The 24,312-nt window shown below is 37.2% G+C and overlaps 1 protein-coding gene across 1 annotated transcript; it reads left to right on the forward strand.

The window, feature by feature from the left end:
* Nucleotides 1–385: 385 nt before the first annotated feature.
* Nucleotides 386–22,987, forward strand: si:ch211-214e3.5 (zinc finger protein 518A). The gene is made up of 3 exons (XM_044337560.1): nt 386–756; nt 3,283–3,359; nt 13,896–22,987. The coding sequence occupies exon 3, from the start codon at nt 13,916–13,918 to the stop codon at nt 18,110–18,112; it is 4,197 nt and encodes a 1,398-aa protein (XP_044193495.1). The 5' UTR covers nt 386–756; nt 3,283–3,359; nt 13,896–13,915; the 3' UTR covers nt 18,113–22,987.
* Nucleotides 22,988–24,312: the final 1,325 nt, after the last annotated feature.

The following is a 24,312-nucleotide window of genomic DNA, read 5'->3' on the forward strand; positions in this document are numbered from 1 at the left end:
TGAAACATAGTGACTGCACCATATTACAATGTAGGGTGGTGAGGTAACATTGTATGAGCTGCACATCCTCCATTATTGTAAGCCTGCCTGTGTGGGTTTGGGAGTGAGTGTATAGTGTGTGTGTGTGTGTGTGTGTGTGTGTGAGAGAGAGAGATAGAGAGAGAGGGAGAGAGAGAGAGAGAGAGACAAAGAGAAATAGGAAAAGAGAGATTAATTATTTTTACTCCAAGTATCTGGAGTTGAAAAAATTATTTGACATTGGAGATTAACGAAGGCATTTCAGCCTTCATGTAATGAAGTCAATAGGAAATGGCGTATATCCGCCATTGCTGCTCATTGCTTCTTCCACCTAGTACACTACACACACACACACACACACACACACACACACACGAGCTCAACAATGACGTAGGGCTCACGCTGCGAAAACACCGACAGGCTCTTGTGAACGTCTCGTAAAACAGAATATATCTCCACTCAAGTGAAAGTTGTTCTAACTGTGTTTACTACGAAACTAATGCCCATCACGGCACTAGTTTGGTATTTGACAAGCAACACATATTCATCCGCTTCTACATGAGTGTCAAGAGCACAGCAGTACCCGGATGGACTGTCATGGCCGCCGTCGCTGTGGTTCCACAGAGAGGAGAGAAGGAAGGCAAATGTTTCTGCTGTGTGGTTTTTTTCAAGCTTAACCTTCTTTTTAATAATGTCGGACGCTGACGGGACGCAGCCTGAACTTCCATCGAGTTCATAGTAAGAAATAACTGATTTTCTGTAACTTTGAATATCTTCGCGTGGGTGGGGGCTTTATTTTGGTGTAAAATAACTGGTCATTAAACTCCACAGACACTAACAATGTCGCGAAGTGGCTCACATATTTAGCGTGTGTCGAGAGTGAAATTGCCACAATGCAGTAAAATATCCCAGTGTACAGCCTTGGAGCCCTTTGTTACTGTCTGTACTGCCTTTAATTCTCCCACTGATGCAGCGTTCCCTCGCGTTTTCTAAACTTAAGCGACTATGGAGCAAGTCACTCGGAAAAGTGAACACACATTAAATTAACATGTCGAATTGTTATGCTGAGGTTTACATTGAATATTCTGCAACGCGGTGTACTTGTCTCTGTATGAAGTTACTGAGGCTACTGGAATTGCAGTTTGAGACACTGCAACTTTTACTCTCATCTTCAAGCTTCCTTTATGTCTGTCCCATCTTATAGTGTGGGCCTTGTGTAGCCTACCTGTCTGCAGCCAGGTGTTCACTGAAGCCCTACTCACTTTTCTTACATGATAGGATTCATTTTCTGTCCAGTTTCATTAGAATTAATGACAGTTAAGAAGGCTTATCTCCTGTGTATTTGGATCTAATGTGGATTGTAAAAATTCTATCCTGTTTTCAAGATGATTTTAGTGTGACTAAATTCTTTAGACAGAAATGTTATCAGAAATATAGTTTTCTTAGGCTGAAGTAGCCTGTGCAGATCATCAATGGCAGCCATTTTTCCACCCAACATGGCTTCCTCGGATCCACAGGGTTGATGGCTGACTGAGACATATGGAATTGTAGGATGATGCATGTCTCCTGCTGCAATATCAGTTTACTCTGTATCAATACTTCAATGTGTAATGCAGAACTGAGATAGTAGTGCCTGTAATCAACACTTTCCTTGTTGCATGAGAAGATCCTGTTGCATTTTGCTTATGTAATTAGGCCTGTTTGCCTGAAATATCACACACAGGAAATGTTACGCTTCATGCAAAAGCTTTTGTTGATGTTATTTTACAGGTATCTGCGGAATTTGATTGGAATTGATGGAATTTATTCTGTCATTCAGGAAGTTGTAAAATATGTTTGACGCAGCAGAGGCTTTTTAGTCCCTCACATGGGTCGAGCTTGAAAAACACTGGATCTGCATACAGTCTTTTGTTAGAATCCCAATCTGATAAACATGCAAACCTTTAAAACTCTTCAACCCCAGTTTGTAATGCAGGCTTTCAGTTATAAATGTCTGGTCTCCAAGTTCAAGCTGAACTGATGACCTCATACAATACATTATACAATTAACAGACAGAGTAGTGCTCCTCATAATGAATATGGATCCTGTTGTATGAAATTTGTAGAGAGGCTCTGGTTAGTATTTTGATGTAGAAACTGTGTAGCCTCTTTACAGAAGGTTTTTCTGTTTGTGCTCTAATGCTACTTATTTGTAAAGCAAATTGTAGATGTTATAGATATGAATGGTGTGACCTTGGTATCAGTAAAAATCCTTAGTAACTAAACATATCCTTTATTATGAATGTAATAATTAACTTCTGTATATTTCCATGCACACAGCACACACACACACACACACATAGGAGCTATTACACATATATAGCTATCATTGAAAAAGACTTGACATATGAAGTAACAGCAAAGGCTGCAAGGGAGGATGATTCACCTTGTTAGTTGACTGTTTTTTGTAAATAAATCATTGAGCATGTAAAATGTAACAAGAATGACAAAAGCTATTGACATGATGATGCAAAATAACAGATCCTCACATTGGAGAAACTGGATTCAGCAAATAGTTTTAATATTTTTAGTGGAAGTGAAATAAAATCTGTTATTATAAATTTGAAAATGGCAGATTATTTCTTCAAGACAATTTCCCTTAATATGTCACTTTGCAGTGTTTCTCACAGATGCTCTTGCAGTTTGTGCTCAAATGATTCATTTTAGTTTTTAGTGTCATGCTTGAAACTCTCAAATCAAAGTGCATATTGCCAACCTTACATAAGCAACTAAGTTAATTATAATGTTATTTCTGAATTTATAGTCAAAGGGAGTTGACATTTTGTGTGCTCAAATGTTAGCTGCAGTTATGTCTGAAACACTACTTACTGTAGATGGAAATAGAGTAAAGGTGGAACATGTCATTAAAAACCAAGCTAGTTGACGTCCAGCTACTGTGTTTTCTTGTGGCATGATGCTCCACAGAGCCGGAGTTTTCCAGTTTCTATTGATAAGATAGTTAATGTTAATAACATTAATGAAATGATTAATGATATATTAAAATTGATCACTTGAGGTTAATGATAAATAACAGAATAAGTTCTGAAACAAATAACGGGCATATTCTCACACATTTTGTTCAACAAGGAGATCATTTTCCAACCACAATGCTCCAGATTGAACCCACACAAACAATTCATTCAAATAAATAGAATGTTGCATTTGTGCAGCTTCAAAAACATAAAGCTGCTGGTCATGCTTCTCTCCCTCTCTGTGCTCTTACAGGTACTGTGGCAACACTACAGGCTCCTCTTCTTCAGAAAACATGCATTGATGTTTGAGTTTCTCCTAAAAGAATACAGGTAACTATTATATGTTTTTAACATTTCTCCTAACCACAGCAACAAAGCTAGAACTTCACTGTGGGCTGTGGAACATATTACTGAAACTTCATAAGTCTGAAATCATGTCTCATGTTGAGTAACTTGAACATTTGGGTTGTGTTTTATTTTACTGGTTTGCACATTAATTACATTTTCTACTCTTTACATTGTATTCAATAATGATTATATTATTATTGTTGATATTAATAGGAGTATAGTTTTAGTTGTAGTATTTCTCTTTTGGTCAGTTTTGATTCTTATTTTCATCACTAGTGATATCTAGCCTTTTAGATAGTTTTGGTGGTCACTACCCTCAATACACTGGAGGTCATTAGAATTATTATTGCTCACATTATTCTATAGGGAATTCTTGAATGTAGAGTATTCCCTGTATAAAACAGCTGACAGTGTGTTCTGTGGATGATCTGGAGTAACAGGGACAATGGACCTCATGCGAGAACATTTTGGTATTTTTTATCCTAAAACTCTCTTACATTTTTCTGTGAGGTTTGCTCGTACAAGTGTTCTGAGTCAGAGCATCAGAGCAGCACAGTGCTGTGACAGAAAAAAGGAAGAAATGGTTCGACATGGAGTTACATGCTAAAAAAAATCAATTTGGCTTTGGTGGGAGGTGGTCAAGGGATGTGACAGTTGCTGAGATATTAGACATGAGAATAGACTATTACAGCTTACAGTAAGTGATGTTACACTGTCATGTGCAACAGCAGATGATACTGGACAGAGACCTGCAGAGAGACACAGAGGCAGCTGTCGGAGTGAGAGAAGTTTCCTAGCAACTACTGTAATGTAGAAGTTGCTGCGCCAAAACATGCCAATAAAAACCATAAAACCTTTCACTAAATTGGCAGCCATGAACATATTCATAAACAGAATAGAAAATTTGTTCAATAGAATTTGCATTGAGTTTGTTTTAGTTATATATTTTATTTTATATGACTTTAGTATCATATTTAAACTCCAAATTCATTCAGATAAAGACATAATTCAAACAAGTCTTTTTCCCCTTGTGAAGAAAGGCAGAGACTATCTGTTCAGGACTCGTACGACAGATCTGGACCACTCTCAAATTCAGTTTGTACCTAAAGGAAAATCTAAGTAAGAGAAAATTGATGCCACTAATTTTCTTAAAGCACTGGTATGTGCCTCTTAAGAACGAATCGGTTCGTACGAGAGCTTCTTGCATGAGGCCCATTGTTTCAGAAACGATATGTTACTGTTGAATTTTTTGAATAGTGTGATCACCACAAACTAAATTCCATTCCCCTCCATTGCATTGGGTTAGAAATCTCAAGAGATGGATATCTCAAAGCCTGCTTGTCTAGATAGCACTGGATGTAAGTGAGAAAATACAGTATGTTTCTTGTAGTTTGGATGAACTGACCCTGTAACATCTGTAGTGATAGACGTTGTGGTTTTAGGATAGGACTTGGCAGTTCAGTATTATCTCTTATAGACTTTTAGTGGAATTGTAACATGATTATATGATTATAGTCAGGGCTGGGCGATATATTTAATCAACTTCATTAATTTGAATTTTTGTTTTTGCATGATGTGTAAAATGCCTACATTGTGAAATTAACTACTACATGCACAAAAAGGTTGCTTTCAGTAAAGAAATAAAATAGATGAGAGTCAGCTACATTAGCCGTCTTAACTGTAACGTGAATAGTTCCACTGTACATGCACCTGCTGCAGTTTACAGGACTGTCGTGGCTTCAGGTGGCTAGATGCTGTTGCTATCTCGTAGTGTAAGGTATCCTCTTGTTATGAGAGACGAAGCCACGAGAGTCGACTGAACAGTGTGTGACTTCTACTTTGTTCATTCTCTCTACCTGCTGGGTAGCGAATGCTAGCTAACAGCAGTTTGTAGATATCAGGCTGATGTAAAGAAACATGAATAGCATTAGCAGATGAATTAGTTTGCAGACTCAAGTGTGCTCTATCGGCGCTGAAAGTAACTATTAAAAAAGTAACCACTAAATTATTGAAGTGGATGTCCGAGTTCTGTATAGTTGAAACGTCTGGTACTGACAGTTAATAGGTGTGTGTGGAATAACTGTGTTTTTAAAAAATATGCATAACCATCACAGCCTTGAAGGTGGTGCAGGTCTTTTATTTTTCTTGCTCAACTGTCTTACACATGAAGTTCTAAAATTACATTTCAATCATGTTTTACTCTGTTTTAGTTACTAAGCTTAAAAAAATCAAGACTATATATTAGCCATTCCACCCAGCCCGGATTGCAAGCAAAGTATTAGCATGGGATCATATCAAAACAAACTGAGTTGAACTCAAGTGTCTGTTTTACTGTGTAAAGACTGATATAATGCATAACAGTGGAATAGAGATAAACCAAATATCAAACCATTGCACGAATATGGGAAAATAAATATTCAAAAGTCTATTAGTTTTTCAGCTGGGCACAGTATTTTAAAAGTTCTGAGGTTTATTTAGCTGGATGAGCCAACAACCAACTTCCCTGTTATTTTATCAATAAAGAGTTGATTTGCCTGAAAAGTTACTATATCATGATGTATATCTATGGCAATAGAGTAGGGCTGCAACTAAAGATAATTTTCATTATTGACTAATCAATTAGTAGTTTGAATATCTATGAAATATCAGAAAATTGGGAACATTTTTAATCACTGTTTAATCACCCAAAGCCCAAGATGATGTCCTCAAATGTCTTTTGCCCCGACCGACTGTCCACAACACAAAGATATTCAGTTTATTGTCATAGAGGTTGATGTTGATGATATAGATGTTTATATATACGTACTATATACTGTACTACATACTACTATACTACTTAACTATAATGTAGCTGTTAGATAGATATAAGTGTTAGTGTATTTTTCAACAACTGTAGCTCCTTCTGTAGGCACAGGCACTGTGTGTATATATACATATACATATATATATATATATATATATATATATATATATATATATATATATATATATATATATATATATATATATATATATATATATATATATATAATGAATGACAATACTGTAATACACAGTTGTGATGATATAAAATGTGCCTCCATAGAAGAAGTTTTGTTATTGTTAACAAAAACTGTACAATAATAAACACACTAACATGTCCTTATATCTGTTTATAACTTTGTAGTGTTATAAACCTTTCATTAAATGTTTGTATGCTGCTTATGAATTCTAAGTAGTGGGACTTAAAGTAAAGTATTTACTGAAGATTCAATCAGTCCAGTGCAGTCTGCACACGTCCACTGAGTCCCAAGGAGAGGGCTAATCAGACAAACTAAGTGAAAACACCTGTGTGAGCTTGGGCTGCGTAATGCAGTGTGAAATAAACAGTGAAGATTGTCAGGTCATGAACAATTTCTATGAGCAGCTTTGGTTCAATAAAGTTTTTGTTTGTGGTTTTTGAGAACACTTTTTAATTATTTTTTTTAAACATAAATAGACGAGGGACAAAGGGGGGAAAAAGTGAATTATAAAAGTAAAAAGAATACAGCATAGCCCAAACCATATCATATCATCCCCTTAACCCCACCCACAACAACCTTCCCCTCACACTCCTTTGGGCAAAACAATACAAACTACTGGTAACAAATAGTAAGAATTCATATATCAGCCTCTTAGCTTGCAAAATACATGTTGATATTTTGTAATGTAAGGAGAGGACAGGACATTCATATTTTTGTTTTCGAGATTATACATATTACATTTTGTATTTGAGGGAATTTTAAAAGGTCTTTGTTTTGTAAATCAAATTTAGCTGACAGTTCTTGTACATTCCCCCATATATGGCAAAAACAGTTTTATTTTTGAGCATAGGTGTTCATTCTCTTTAGGAACAAGTAACAAAACAATCTAATCTAAGCCCAAAGGGCATATTTTACATTTATTAAATTAAGATATAGCTAAAAACTCATTTCCATCTGGAGTCCCTGGGTGGAGGCCACCAGTGATGCACAAGTTGCTGAACTAAAATTGTAGAAGAAAGTTGTGGTGAATTAAAACATTACACTTTGATAACAGACAGCATCAGTATCCTAATCGGAAGGAGAAAAAATAAAAAAATACAGGGTAACAGTACTGTTCTTCAACTGGGGAGTATACCATCTGTAATCTCAACATCTTTAAAAACAAACAGTTCATGACAAAAACTTTCCAACCACCTACATAGTATTAATACTGGCCAATTTTTAATTCGGTTCAGTTCAATTCAAATTTATTCGTCCAGCACCATCTCATACAAAAGCAGTACAGAAAAACCCCAAAACAAATAAACAGAAACATCAGACATATATACGCATAAAATCACATATACATACAAACATACTTTACAAATACGTTCATTTAGGAAAATGCTCGATTGAAAAGGAAGGTCTTTTAGTTTGCTTTTAAAAGAACAAAGTGTTGGAGCAAGACTAATTTCAGCAGGCAAACTGTTCCATTCTTTAGGTGCATAAACACTGATTGCCATCTCACCAGACTTTGAAAGTGCTCTAGACACATGGAGGAGATTTCCACCTTGTGACCAGAGAGATCTGCTGGGGTTATAAACTGACAGCATGTCTGAGATGTACTGTGGAGCCAAACCAGCGAGTGCTTTGTAAACCAAAAGGAGGATTTTGAATTGTATTCTAAAAACAACGGGTAGCCAGTGAAAGTTCTGGAAGGTTGAGGAGTTGAATGGTCTGATCTTTTTCTCTTGGTTAGAACTCATGCGGCTGATTTCTGGATAAGTTTGTTATCTATTGTTTTGTTTGGAAGATCCATAAACAAGGAGTTGCAATAATCCAGCCTGCTTACACCAAATGCATGCATGAGTTTCTCTGAATCAGATTTAGAAAGAAAGCCTCTGATTCTGGAAATGTTTTTGAGTTGGAACAGAATAGAAATTGCTGCAGATCATTTTTCTGTCGATCAATTAATCAAGTAATTTTATTCATACCTTTGAGCTTATGGACACCTGGTGCAGTAGTGTCTCCTGTGAGGTGGTTCTGCACAGTCTCTTTGTTTCTTTTAGGCTTACATTGCTTTTATCAGACACATACTATAATGTCTTGTTTTTGCCTGAAACTAAGCAAGATTCCAGTCAAGCTACTAACTCAGAAGAGAAGAAGGAAGGATGAAGGTCAAAGAGGCAGCAATAAAATGTAAATGCTTCTGTCAGTGTCATGTCATGATGAAAGATGAATTGCTTTAACAAGATCAATGTATATGTAGAGTCCTGATGTTTGTTTCTAGTGACATTTGTACATTATGTTGAAAAGTTTGCATGAGAGCGAGAAGCAAGTGATTTGCATTCAAGCAGAGAGAAGAGTATTCTGATTGGTGGGACATGTTTCTTCCAGTAGACACACCACACTGGTATGCAGACTACAATGCTTGTGTTTTGACTAAATGCCAACGAGAATGTTTCACATCCAGCCCAGTATCTTTATTTTGGCTTTTTTTACTGACTTACAGATAACAACACTTCCTCTACATGTGTCATAGTAACAACTGTATTCCTATTTTCCTACATTTTGGTGGGAATTTAACATTAATTTTAAGTTTGCAATAGAATATTAAGAGAAGGTTGCATTACTAGATGATTTACATGAAATAATAAGCACAAAAGAATTCTACTTAATATATTTTATACTATTCTTTGTAAACAATACAACATCACCATCTCAACATATCATCATGCATGTTTTGTTTTGATGTCCTGCCAGTCCGTCAGACTGTTTGTTTGTTTTTCCCGTGCTGTCCAGAAGGTGTTGTCAGTCTGCCGTCTACCGTCTGCCTGAATCCATGTGAGCACAGCATAAGAACCCATTTACCTCACAGTCAGTCTGTTAGCCTGTATGTATTCCTTTAACTCCGTTAGGAGAGCCAGACCCTGAGCAAAACAGACTAGCTGTCAGCTTTCTATCAGCCTGTCTTCATAGAATTGATTTGATGTATAATAGACTTAGGAATGGGTTGGCTATTAGAACTACCTGCTGTAATTTTACTTAATGGAGATAACTGTCTCTTCTAAACTACTCTAATCCAGATCTTTAAAAAATCCCATCTGGATTTGTCTTAACAGGAATGAAAGGGGGGCTCCACGTATTTTTATACATCAAAGTGTGTTTACAGGTGTCTGGGAGTGCCACTGTGTATGTGGAAAACAGCTGCAACTAACATAACTCTCCAGAATCCAAGACCTAATTGTCAGCGGTCATGTTGCATTGTGGGTAATATAGGCAGCAGGTTTTGAAAATGAAGAAGAAAGCATGGAATGAGAAAGATATATTTTGGGTTCTGCTGCATCAATTTTGATCCTTTTTAAAATAAACAAAACAAAACAAAAAAAGCTGTCCCTTGTAAGTCTGACAATGTTAAAGGAGCACAATGCTAAAGTCTTTTAACAAAGGCAGAGTACTCCAGATTCAAGATTCAAGAGAATATTGGTGAAAAATGCTTCTGAAATGTTACCTTTTACCACTGTTAGACTGATCTTCACCAGTGCTGTGATTGGTGCACCAATTGGCGCTGCTTTATAATTTAAAGTTTTGCACTGGATTTGTATTACTTGATTCTGTGTTGGCTGTGGTTAAACTGGTGGTGGACCACAGATGGCTCCATGTAAGAGAAACACTGGATTAAAGATTTTCATGGAGTAAATCAGTTTAAAATGGTTTGATCTCACTGGTTGTTCAATCCTACAGAAATGTGGGTATAGTGGCAACAGTGCATATCATTTAAATATAAAGTTATTTATAAAATACCCTGATCTCTATAATACCTGGATTAAAAGCATTTAGCCTGTAGTAACTTAAATATCCAAACTAGAAGCGGTCTCTGTTAAGACTATATAATTGATATACAATATATTAAATGTTTAATAAGAAGAAGAAATGAAGAATGTTCTCCACTTTAGTTCTAAATCATATTACATAATGTCTGCTGGAAGGAGATGCAGTATGTTACTGCTTAGTTCTAAAACTTTGGGTATTGGTTGAAGTGACTGTGACTCTGATGATGGCGGCAGCTGATCACAGCTGATGAGCTGTTTGTCAGCTTTAACAGGTGTAGGGACTTCTGATGGAGGTTGTGTCTGCACATGTGCTCTGTGCTAATACTAAGGCACACAGTTATCACTGCCAGAGCAGCAGTGTTTGACTGTTTGGCAAACACCCTGCACATGAATAAAAACCGTAAACTGTAAAAAAAAAAAAAAAAAAAAAGATAAAAACCTGCATTCTGTATTTATACTATGTCCTGCCCAGAAGAACATAAACCTTTTCTACTAGCATAATGCGTTTATATTATTTATTAATTATTTGCATCTGTATTTATTGAAATTGTGATTGTGAATTAATTATTTAATAACCCAAAACATGATTGAGGTGTTTTTTGAACACTGGAAATTATTTATTTGGCTAAATGTTTAAGGGAAAAAGGAAATTTCCAGCCTCACATGTGACTGAATGGATATGATGACAAATGATGTAAAATACAGATGTTTGAAATGTGTTTCTTGCTGACAGACAGACTCTCCCTAACAGATTTTTAACTAGATGAATCAGAAAACAAATAAAATATGAAACTTGGGAGTGATGCACTTGAGTTCACTCTGTTAGCTGTTTTCACTCCGACATGAAACTTCAGTGATGTTGTGATGTATCAGATCAGTCCGATCAGCTGCAGCATCCAATCAATAACTGCTTTCCAATAACGGGGCATGTCGGCCAGTAAAAGACTTCTGTGATGGCTGCTGTCATGTATCCACGTTCATGGCTCCTCAGAGATCCCTTCTCGCTCCTTGATCCTTGCTCCTCTGCACAGGAAAAAAAAGAGCTTTAAGATGGCCTTCAAGATAGCGGACCAGAACAACTTCCGCTTCAATCGAGGATTGAGGAGCGAGGAAAGATCAAATAAGAGACTTGAGATGTATCCATAGCCTCTTGGGTAAATTGACTGCAGCTGAGAGGGAGTGGTCCTTCCAGGTAGGAGTGTTTGATTTGTCCTCCTCTGCCTGGGAGGTGGTCAGGTGACTCTTTGGTGGGGACTTCTCACAGTTACAAAACTGAAAATCCAGTCGTTTTTGTCTGTCAAATTAGCAAGTCAAACAGTTTGATGAACTCAATGTAGGATTTGCATTATAAATATATCATTGGATTATAAATGATCAACTCTGTACTTTTGTAAGTACAACATGGTTACTCTCCATCTCTGTTATCAGTTAATTTATCCAGCTTCAGTTTGCTGACATTCTTTTCAGTTTAGAGTAAAACATGCTTAGGTTGGAATATTTATTTCATTTTCCATTTTTTGTGTGGTCTCACAGGGAAACAGAATTGAATTTTTAAAAATGTTCTCCCAAAAAACAGAAAAATGCATCAAGTTGCTAATAAGGCTACCTGTTATTACCATCAGGACCTCATTACTATTTATTCATCAGCAGCATAGGAGCTCAGTGACTACAAATCTGATCTTCAATGATCCTCATGTGCAATTTATTAATCAAGTTGTTTTCTCTCAATACTTAATTACTTAACATTAATATGCCAACATTTTTCCCCTTCTCCTTTTTAAGATGTGACTTTGGATACTGTAAAAAGGCATACACCTAAACTCACCATTCAAATGCAGTATACAAACACCCTATAATAAAAGTGAATGTTGGGCAGGAGACATTACCAAGTAATGCGTTACAGCAATGTGGTTACTTTTTTCTGTAATAGGTTGTAAGGACTTACGAGTCCCTTGTAATGTGACCAGACACTATGATTGTCCTTTGTTCAAAGTGTTTAACATGATCTGTTTGTGGTTAGTTACTCTGGCTTGGATTTAACACCTTTGCTCTCATTGTTGTACCACTGTTTGACCTTGTTATTGGGACATGAGATTCTTAAATACAACAACAAAAAACTATATTGTACCTTTTAGCAGACTCAACCTGTAAGTGAACTGCCATTATCAAGTTAAACCCAAAATGATCCCCATAAGCCCACTGAAAGAGCCCCCGTGGTAAATACAGACTGACACCACGTGGCTTCTGATTAAGTTCTGTAATAAACATCTCTAAGTTTTTTTAATTTATTTATTTGCACGGTAAAACAAAGCAGCGGGAAACACAACAACAAAAGAGAAGAAGCAAATTGAGCAGGTGAGATTCAGAAAACCCCTAGAGGTTTATAGAAGGAATCTCACCTCAGTACGCATTATAAGCAAATACAAAAGTCATGTAATTCACAAAAATAAGCAAACAAGCAACCATAAGCTCAAAAAGCAAACATAAAGTAGGCAGCATAAATCGAGCAAAGACATAAAATAAATAAAATCATGTAATGAGGGTGTGTGTGTTTCGATGTGTGTGTGTATACGTGAATGTGCATGTGAGTGGGTGCGCAGGCGTACTGAAGCACACTTGTTAAGTCAACTCCTTACAAAAGCGAGAGAGAGGGGGGGCCAATTATAGTCAGAGAAGATCAGTTCAAATAGTTAAATGTGTTCAGACAGGTTTGGTGATTTGGTTCGTTTGGTTCAAGCAGGTCCTAAACTTATATTTGCATTTCTTGAGAGAAGTAGACTGAAATGCAATTTGAATATAACTGTTCCATAGCTGACCCCCCCATATCTATATCCCTGATCTCTCTGTCTCTGTCTCTGTCATTCCCAGCACACACCTAAATGACAGAGTCCTCACCCTGTTCCTTTAATCTGTCTGGATTTATATGTATTCCTACGTAATACAAATACATAGTACACTCTTTGTGCGGGCCTAAAATAGGCCCACATTAAACTTATAATAGAAAATATTTTAAAGATGAATATCTCTGCATTCAAGAATTACAGTCTGCATCTCTGCTTTCTTAGAATTTTTTGTCCTATATTGTCCTATGGTGTTTTGTGTAATAGTCATGGAGAAAGGAGGTCTTTAAGACCAGCTCTTACTTCAGATCCATTGAAGTTTTTTGCTGCAAAAAAATTATTTTTTGTTTGTGTGCATAATTGACCAGTCAGGGATTGAAATGATAGTTTCTACTAACAAAGGTATGCACATGCAAACAACACACCAAGTAGTACTGGTAAAATTTCAGCAAATGAGCCTACAATGTGTGTTTATCCACACACACTAAAACGTACGTAGTAGTGTAGTGCATGTAGTGTTTTAAAGATTTATTTCATAAAAGTGTATCAATTTAGTATATTAGTAGAGATAGTCTGTGTTTCAAGGTGTCTCATCTCTGCTATTAAATACTGCAGGAAACCCTGACACAAGTTTGTCTTGTCTAGTTGCCTTGTCTAGTAATTTAAACTTTAATTTTTGTTTGAATGGGCAGTTGAGGCAATGATCAATCTGATCACACATGTCCCTGTTCCTATTTGGAACAGGGATTATTATGTGCCATTGGATAGGTGCACCTCAGTACAATACATTGTTATTTTCCTGCACTACAGCAGTGATAAGTGCTTCTCCTAGTATTAATGAAAAACATATTTCTTCTCTTGCAGAAATCTGCAGATTTACAGCTATGGAAGAAGATCTCACAATACCTCATGATTCTGCCAAAAACTGCAACATATCAGTTATAGAGGATGAGAAAGAAAAGGTAAAAGACTTTGTGTATAAGCATTTCAGAGAGGTGACAGATGGGTCACTCTTCAATAATTCAGAAGAATCGCCTATTAAGGAACAGGGGAGTTCCACCAAGAAAGACAAACAAACCCTCAGTAAAGCCCACTGTAAAATTCAGCAGGGGGCTGTTTTCTCTGGAAAGATACTGAGTTTTGGATGCTCAGTGTGTAGAGATGATTCCACATATAGCCCCAATGATCTCCTTAAACATTTTCGAGCGGCCCACAAAGGAACCCTTCCTACATATCCTTGTGATCTGTGTGGTTTTGTAACAAATGAATTCCCTGCTCTCCAACGCCATCGGATTGAGCACAGGAATACTCTTGTCACATGTGAGCTTTGTGACGATGATGTTCAGTACTCTCTGCTTTTGCTTACCAGACACTACATCATGTGTCACAGTCTAAATGGACAGTTTCACTGTGACTGGTGCGAGTTTACAACTGTGGATGCAGGGACATTCGTCCAACACATACATCATCATAATGAAAGTCCCTGGAAGTGTTCAAAATGCAGACATATTAGCATGAACGAAGAGGATCACCAAAGGCATATGAAAGCTCACATGGGTACATTCCCTTTCACTTGTCAGATCTGTGGATATGGTGCAGCAAGGAGTGACTACCTAAAAAAACACATGGCAGCTGTTCACAAGGAGGAAACTGAGAGAAGGAATGTGTGGAAGGCTATAGAAGACAGTGGCACTCCCACAAATTCATCTACGAGTGTAAAATTTTTGCTAAAAAAGAGTGGTGAATCACAGGATGTTCAACGGATATCAAAACTGAGCTGTCTCTCTGGGAGTTTACCAAACCAAAATGGCAGGCTAATCAAACCAGAGTTATCCTTGGAGGAGACCCACCACTTTATTGACGGGCCTGTAGCAAAAAAGGACAACAAAAGTTGGAGCAAAAGTTCTCATAACACAGAGCAGTCAATGCCAGTAGTGTTACAGGAATGTGACAACTCTACAAGCTCTGATACTGCAAATCATACCAACCCTAATGGACTGACTGTTCTAATGGTCAAGAACAAAATCTCCCTTCCCCCCAACTGTACAACCAAAGTGATGGGATTTAAGATGGTTGATGGCAAAAAACATTTAGTTCTCAAAGTAATACCAACAGCAAAGCAAGATTTGTCCACTGAGAACCATTCCTCAGTTGAAGACGTGGGATCCTCAGCACCAGATTCTGTGTTGGATAAAGGTAAAGTTTCTGTTGAGAATGGGGAATGCTCTGATAGTAGGAGCTCAACATCACAGTGCTTTGCTGTTTCACCAAGAAGTGGATCTTGCATACAGACAGATCAAGATGATATTATGGCAGTAAAAGTGAAGATTGAGGAGGAAGAAACCTCTGTTTGCAACCTTGATTCCACTCCACATCGAGATTATGTTGGGGAACAAACTAATTCTTCACTAAATAGATCTTCAGCTTGTGCAGATACGTTATATCCAATGACAAATGAGTTTGATCATGTGGGTGACCAAAGTCACCTAAGCCAAACAGCCTGCTCAGAAAGAAGTCAGTTTGATACTAACTTAATTTCTGTAACATTTAACACTGATGCAACTGGCCATATTGGTTATAAAATTAGTAATACTTCAACAGTATGTGCTGAGAAGGTCACTGGTTTATCTTCACCTTCCAAAGTTGCTCAGGAAAAACTTCTCTCCAAACCAGTCAGCAAAAAAACTGTTGAGAACTGTGGGGCTGCAGATGAGATATCAATGAATGACGCAGGGGCAGAAGAAGTCACTGACAAACACGAAGGGAACTTGTCTTTTAACACTATAGAAAGTGATGACCTATCTTCTCAAAGCACTCCAGAAAAGCCTGATAGCGTCAGAACTCAGATTAAACAGAAAAACGGCCAGCAAAATGGTAGAAAGCTATTGACAAATCCGGTTCCTCCTTCAGAGTCATCCTCACCCACTTCAGATACCCACAGAGAAAGTGCTATGGGCTTAGAAAACTGCACCCAGCATTCACCAAGCCAAGAAGTTTTTGCATTTCACAATTATTCCAAGGAAACATTCAGCACTTCACCTAACACTACCCAAAACTTTGACAATATGTCCGAACTTTCAGCAGACAAAGATAGTATTTGTGAATCATCACAGTTTAGCTTGACATTGGCAGAGTCTCCAGAGCCATTGACAGAAAGTGACAATGGCGATGACTCAATTCAAGAAAATTATTGGGAGGCCATGAAGAAATCATCAGATAGTGACACTGCAGTTGATGAGTGCACAGCTAGTGTTGATGATCCTCCGACTGAGGATGAAAACCCTGAGTCAGTGCTCCAAGACTTTAATATTATCAAAATTGAGGAGGAGAGCATTCCTATATCCAAAAAACAGTCCGAGACAAAGAGTAGTTCAACTTCCTTGGGCAGTTTTGTGGAAGAACATTCAGATGCAATCATTACCCAACAGCTTAATAAGGAAAGAATAGAGTCTTCAAGTGCAAGCAATGATTCCTCAAAACAAACAAAAACGACTCTACGAATTCTTCAATTGCCAGAGGGTAAGCAGCCAGTACTCCTGAGGACTACTGAGAATCGATTTGCCATGCCAGTGCAGGTCAAAGCCACTCCAGGTTTCAAACTGATAACCAATACTGCAAATCCTCAGATCAATGTATCTTACATGAAGCCAGGGTTAGAAAGATCAACTAACCCTACTGGTGTAACTCTTACTCCAAACAACAAGAGGACAGGTGTATCAGCACCAAAGCCAGGAGCTACTGAAAAAGGGACAACACTTCTCTCCGCTGTTCAACCAGGTGTTGGCACCACCTCAAATCACTACCTTATCAACAGTCCAGGTTTGAAGGGTCCTGTGCTCCTTTCAAGCGCACCACATAATAATCCTACAGACAAAACAGCAAAGGCACAGCCAACTTGCTACTTGGTACAGAGGTCTCTTCCATTTGTTCAGGCCCCAAGTACTCCTGGCCTCAGACTGGCAAGTACACAACTCCCACTGAATTCACGGCCAGTTCTAGCCATGCCTATGAGCTCTACAGACAAACCCAGCACTCTGCAGACTGGTCGCCAAGCATTCTTGCTCCGGTATATTTCTCCGCCCAAATCAGGCTTACTGCTGAACAACCAAGAATCAAAGACTGGAACTCAGTGTAGCCCAACCAATGAAAGTACTGGAAACAAAGTTATATTTAAAATTGTCACTTCTACTGGCAGCCTTCTTACAAGTGGTGCTCCCACCTCAAGCAGTCAACCTTTGTTTTTGGCCACCAGACCTCAGACCCAGTGTTTTCTGGTGTCATCAAACAAAACTAATGCAAATGTCTCCAATAGAGTAAAGAAACTGATCACCATACAAAATACTGCACAGAAGGATGTTAAAGAATCCTGCATTTCACCCTCACAGATGTCTGTAAAGGTACAACCGTGTGAAGCAGAGAAACCTATTCTAGCCCCAAGGCCAATTCGGCCTCCAAGCCAAAGGAAAAGGCGCAGGAAAACATTATTTGATGAGCTTCCAGCAACAGTGCATAAAGCTAGAAGACTCTCAAATAAAGTACTGACTGAGAAAGAGACTACTGTGTTATGGAAGCCTGTAGCCAAAGAAGTTGAAAGGACTCTGAGACTTGCTCCATTCAGTTCTCTACAGCAGATCAAATGTCCTCGTAGATACCAACCTGTAGTGGTGCTCAATCATCCAGATGCTGACATTCCTGAAGTGGCCAATATCATGAAGGTAGTTAACAGGTATAAAGGTGCTGTTACTAAGGTCTCTCTGTCTCAGAAAACAATCCAAGCGCTCTCAGAGCTTGGTGCTCTAGGGAAGAAGTCCTCGACCAAAGGTGCATTGTTGCAAAGCGATGATCCAAGACCTCGGGCAGTTCAGAGTTCTGTCCGAGAGCGATTCCTCCTGAAACTGAAGTTGAGGAAAAAAAGCAAAAAAAAGTACGAGGTTGTGGAAACTTTATCAGGTTGTAGACAAGAACCTGTGGTGTTTGACTGCTGGTTTTGTGGGCGACTCTTCAACAGTCAAGAAGATTGGATTGGCCATGGCCAGCGACATCTTATGGAGGCGACTAGAGACTGGAATAAATTGTTCTGAAAGTTTTCCATCAACTATAAATGGGTTGATATTCTGTCCTTTTGAGGTGGAACAAATGGTTGAAGTTGTATATTTTTTAATGACCTTCCACTAAACGTTTGTTCAATTTCTGGTCCTGTAAATACATATTCTTAAGTGAATCATAGTTTATCTTTTCATAGGTGCATATTCTGGTAAATTATGTACTGCAAGCATGATTTATATCATGCATGCACAGGTCAAATTGAACTGTGAAAATGGTACACTGTAATTAGGAGATGTGGTAAGAGCACTGGCTTAAAGAAAGGGGATAGTATCAGCAAAGGTTGTATGCAGAGTTGGTTTAAATTACTCAGGTGATTTCATATTAATCTGGTTTGTCTTTTTTCTCATAAATTAAAAAAAGTATAGGCCTAGCTTAAGGGACTTTTGTATCTTTTATTATCCTGCACACAAGGACAGGTAACTGTATTTGTACAGCTTAACCCTAAAGCTGGTAGATAAATTCAAGTGTTTTGCGCTTGTGATGAGAAAATGCTCTGGTCCAAATTATTCCTTTTTGTATGTTTTAATTGAAGAGGATAACATTTTACACAATTCTATTGTCAGGATTAGTTTACAGTTTCCTTGTCAGGATGTTGTCAACTTGTAGCATGCTTTTGTCCTAACTAGAACAGATTTTTCACGGTATTCTCTTTCATTTGCCAAGTGTTGCAAATAGACAGTTGGTTTTATAAAATCCTTTTTCAAGAAAGATCGAGTATCTTTTAAACAGGGATGCTTCATGGCTCACTGTCAGTACTTGAGAAATACAGATCAGCCCATTCTACACCCTATGCAGTTTCCATGCAAAAATGTTTTGTTTTGCTTTCAGACTGTAATTTTATTTTGTGTCTTTTAATGTTTGTACATGAAAGATGTCGGTGCAGAATGTTAACATCAGGAGTGATGTGATATAAAAATCTGTTAACAGTAAATGTCACAGTCTGGGGTTGTCATAGGGCTCTATATCCAGACATCAGTTTTTAGTTTCCCAAGTTAACAAAATAGTTTAATTATTTAAATTATCATATTTCAATAATCAATCAAGAATTGTGAAACATTTTACTGTAGATTCTCAAATGTAAATTTTTGATTGCTGTCAAGCATCCAGTGAACTCAACACTTCACTCGAACATTGGTCTCAAGTTGTTTTACTGTTTACATTTGTACTGTCTTATTACCAGCCTGTCAGTCATCTGAAAAGCACTTTGAATTGCACTAACCTGTAAGAAAGGTGCTATACAAATAAAGTTTGATTTGAGTCATGTCATACTCAACAAACTGCTGCTCTAAGGTTCTCCTCTATAACAGAAACATTGTTTTCATGCACATTTTTCCTCATTTCCTCTCTTGTCAGTGGAACACACTTCATTCACAGATGTTTCTCATCAAAAGCCTAACATTGGCTCAAAGGCATAATCCTATTTTTTCCTTGTATGCTTTTAATTTGAAACATCTGCAGGACGTGTAAAGTTTCATTGACAGTAGCTTAACAGCGATCAAAAAAAAGTGGAAAAGGAGAAAAAAAGATAATTTAAACATTAAATTTTTTAGAGGAGAAACTGCTAGCACCAGAGTGGTGAGTATGACATGATTGTTTGAATTCATCAACAGGAAGTGTTGAGTTTGTGTTAACTGCAAACAGCACCTTAGAAAAAGCAGATCAGGAAACAAGGATGCATTTTACAAAAATATGATAAAGAATACTTATCAAAAGGCCTGTCTCTATTATAAGCTGGTTTCAAATAAAGGTCTGGTTCTCCTGAGGCAGAGGTAAATAAAGGCCCCAGTATTTGAGAATTTTGTTATTTGGTTTTCTGTCATAAAAGCAACTGGGCAACCAATAATATCAGGCCCCTTTTCACTGTGCCACCCTTTATGAATTAACTTAATTTGAGCCAGTTGGACCACTACCGCAGCTCTTTGGGATATGGAAAGAAAAATGAAATGAAAATGTTTGCCCCTTGAACCTGTGTTACTGCTGCTAGTGCTGGTTACAATAAGGACAATGGTAAGACCAGCAGTTTTTGTGTTAGGAGGGGATGGCTGGATCACCCCAAATCTCATAACATTTTATTGAAAGTACAAAAATTTACACTGCACACGAATAAAAGAGGGTGTATATAAGAAATGTGAAACAACATAAAGTTGCTATAGAACAAAACAAAACTGCACCCAGAGACAAAAGATAAAAACACAGAAAAGACATTTTTCATACCTTAAACTGTTCTTGGTTACATTTAAAACTAGCTTCTTAATATCAAATAGTTTCAGAGGTGATTTAAGAGTTACTCTTCTGTTAGTTTTTCATTCTCTGTAGACATTTATGTGTTGTAGGAGCCCTAAACGTAACCCATGAGTTTGGACTCAGCATTAACTTTCACCTTTTTTTATTGCATTGACGTTGTACTGTAAAAATGTTCAGTCATGAACAAAGTCCAGTATGCTGTACATACATTTATTTTAATGTTACATTTGACATACTTTGTTTTTTTTTTTTTTTTTTGATGGACTTTTTTTTTCTGAAATGGCAACAGGACATGGACTTTGCATTTTCATCATGGGTTTTAATGATTGTATCACATGATGATTGAATCGTGGAAATGAATGTTTTATTCCATTCAATATGCAAAAGTGATTGAACAATGCAAGCCATGCTAATGTTTTTATACTTTCAGAGTGGTTCTAAAAAGCCAGCCTCCAATTACTGAAGCTCTGTCCTCTGCAGGAACATGTCCACTTTCCTGCCGACATTTGCTAAATGTACATTTTAATTAACAGCTCCCATCAACAACAGGGCATTTTATTTTATATTGGTTTCATTCCCCTACATTCTTTTATCTGAAACTTCTAGAAATGTGGCATCAGTTGTAGCTACATTTCACAAGCTTTTTTTTTTTTTTTAAAGAAATAGTTCATCAACATTTTTGGGAGGCACACTTTCTTGCTTTATTTTCTAGAGTGGGATGAGAAGTTCAATGTCTGTCATGTCTGTATTTTCAGTTCTGAGCTGGAGTCAGGGCGAGGTTAGCCTAGCTTAGCATAAAAACTGGAAACGGGAAAACAACTAGCCTGGCTCTGTCCAAAGAAAAAAAAAAACAAAAAAAAAAACACCCATTAACACCTCTAAATTTCACTGATTAAAATTTATGTCATTTGTTTAACCTGTACACAAACAGAAATGCGAAAATGACAATTTTTGGTTTTAGTTGGAATTATGTGCTGGAACTATTTCTTTTTGTTTATTCATCCACAAAGCCCTTCTGTGCAGCATCTTGGGCTATAGCAGAGATTGCATCTTAGAAACTGAACTTTAGTGGTGTTGTAGGTTTATTTTTTAAATTTGGACAGAGCCAGGCTAGCTGTTTTCCCTTGCTTCTTGTCTTTATGCTAAGCTAGGCTAACGATGGTCAACACAAAGAACAAACTTGATATCAATTTTGTCGTTTCACTCTCAGAACGAAAGCAAATAAGTGTATTTCTCAAAATGTTTAACTGTTTCTTTAATCAAACCAGCCTAGCTAGCTCCGGAAAGCTAACTTCCCTCTTCTTAATAATGTCCTCCAAAGAAAAAATCATCTATTTTGTTCACATCCCAACCCAGTGAGAATTTAAAATCTACCCAAATTGCTGTACTCTGTTTTAGGAGGGGAAGAAATAATCTCAAACTGACATTCAGCCTGTGAAATGTCTTAACACCATAAAGATCCATGAACTGTTATACCTAATTGTGGTTTAAGGATTTAAGTTATCTCCTGTCCTAAAATAGCCATGTGTTTTATATTTCTCTATTCAAATAGTGGTTTTTGTAACCAAATTCTTTAAATCAAGGGCTACAATTTAAAATATTGCTTATAATTTAAGGTAAAAATAACTAGATATAAAGTGACTTAAGGTTTCTGATAGTTTTACTTTCACCATTGCAATGATACTAAAATACTATTTTGAGGTATGTTCAGTTTTTTGATGATTGGTTTAAACTGAAAAGTGACTCATCTCTTCATAATGATGAGAATCTGATGACAGTATTGTTGTGATACGATTGATCTAACAGGCCAATCACAAGGTTGACACAATTGAGTGTTAAGTGCATATTTAATGCAATAATTAAATAATAATAACTAAAACCCACTGTATTTACTAATTTGTTGGCCCACCTACTCTCTGATCATGTAACTCACTCCCCTCTTAGAGACTGCTTGAACTGATTACAGCAAATGGATGCAAACACCAAATGAACCCCAGGTCCTCTTTCAGCTGGTTTCTGACTGATTCACATGGTTTCATTTCTATGATAGGAAAGTTTGGCATGAAAACAGCCCTGTTGTTGTTTCCTCTTTTTCTGCTTCTTTACCTCTCTCAGGCCAAAGAACTATTTGGTTTTATAATTAAAAATTAATAAGTGCTGATAGCATTTCTAACTGTACAAATGAGTTCTGCACTGTGATAACTACAAACCACTCATTCTATGGGGACACACTACTAGTTCAGCTTATTTCGTCCATTGTGTACGCCTGAAATTAAAAGTGAACAACAGTAATTATTCCTTTTTAATACATTGACATCAATTTTGGTTTATACACAGACAACTTCTACAGTATATCCCTCTGCTGCATTCCCTTTCAGCTGTTAGGTTGATGATTTTCTCCTCTTCCACACATACTACATCAAATGCTGAACTCATCATGTACAGTATACTGTTACTGTCCAGCAGGCTGTTCAGATCTTTACTGAATCTTTTTCCTCATGCTAAGTGCCTCAAACGTCCTTTGGCAGTTTGACAATGTGTACGGTATTCTTTTGTGCAACTTAGTGTTTCACTCTCCTCTAATAAATGTACATACCTTATGGAAAGACTGTGGTCCGTGGGTTCTTTTGCTTGTGAATTTTGTTGACTATCACGATTCATGACGCACCTGTTAGTGATAATATAGTGAAATAATGAATTGGTCTGTCCCTCCACTTTAAAGGGCAGGTTAACAATGTTTCAAGTGTGTCTTAAAACAGCAGTCAGGTGTCCATATGAACAGTGAAAGAGGTTTTCCTGGCTGTTGTCATTCCTCCTGTTCATACTGGCTATTAAAAGATCCCCTTCAAATGTGCTTCTAATGTAAGTGATGGAGGCCAAAATTCAGGTCAGTTTGTGCAAAAATGCATTTAAAAGTTGATGTGAAGCTTATATGAGGCTTCATCAGTCTGAGTTATCAAGTGGGTATCTGCCACATTTACAGTCTTTTTAGCATCAAGTTCCCTCTTTGTGTTTCCTCGGACAGTGTTTCCCTGTTGAGCTGTGGTGGAAGTATAGTAACAAAAAGAGGGATATTGGCACTAAAAAGACTGTAACGCTGAAAGATATCTACTTGATTTGACTCATTTGGACGCTGAAGCTTCATATTAGCTTCGGATAAACTTTTAAAGACAGGACTGTGGATTTTGTCCTCCATCACTTGCATTGTAAGTGCATTATGAAGAGATCTTCTAATGGTCAGTCTGTACATGAGGAATGATTACAGCAAATAAAAATATGTTTAAATGTTCATTTGGGCTCCTGACTGTTGTTTAAGACAGACTTGAAAAATTCTGAACCTGTCCTTTTAAGCCTGAATGAGGATGATGATACTGAAAAGATCCACATGAGGGCAGCACAGGATAAAATGTTACAGGATTTCCTACCGAAATTGTGTTGAGTTGAAGAATCAGTCAGTCAATACTGTGACTCAGATTTTATTTGGGCCTAAATTTGAAACCAAACATGTTGTTGACGTACTGTAGATAATTCTGAAGAGAGCCTCTACAACAGGCTTCCTCAGAGTAACAATTTGGATTGGAAATAATTTGCAAGGTCACATATATACATCCATATGTTATTTTTTGGTTAACCCTTTCAATTCATATATAGATTGGGTTAGAGGATGTTTTAATTATAAAGTTGTATATATTCAAACTGTATATGTTTACATAATTTACAGAAACATATAATTTACAGAGGAGACTTCTAAGAATATACAAGAAGCACACCGATCAAATGCCATCTATACATGCTCTGCACAGATAATGACAAACTGTTGAAATGTTATTTCAATAAAAGAAAAAAACTGCCCTCTGTTTTATGTGTCAACATCAAGCTTCCTCCACAGACACATTAAATGCTAATTTAGAATCCTGTCTGGATTTTATTT

This window comes from Thunnus albacares, chromosome 20, assembly GCF_914725855.1.
Source record: "Thunnus albacares chromosome 20, fThuAlb1.1, whole genome shotgun sequence".
Taxonomy (NCBI): Eukaryota; Metazoa; Chordata; class Actinopteri; order Scombriformes; family Scombridae; genus Thunnus; species Thunnus albacares.

Coding starts and splice junctions, on each gene's coding strand:
- si:ch211-214e3.5 (XM_044337560.1), top strand. CDS start 13,916: ATGGAAGAAGATCTCACAATACCTCATGATTCTGCCAAAAACTGCAAC.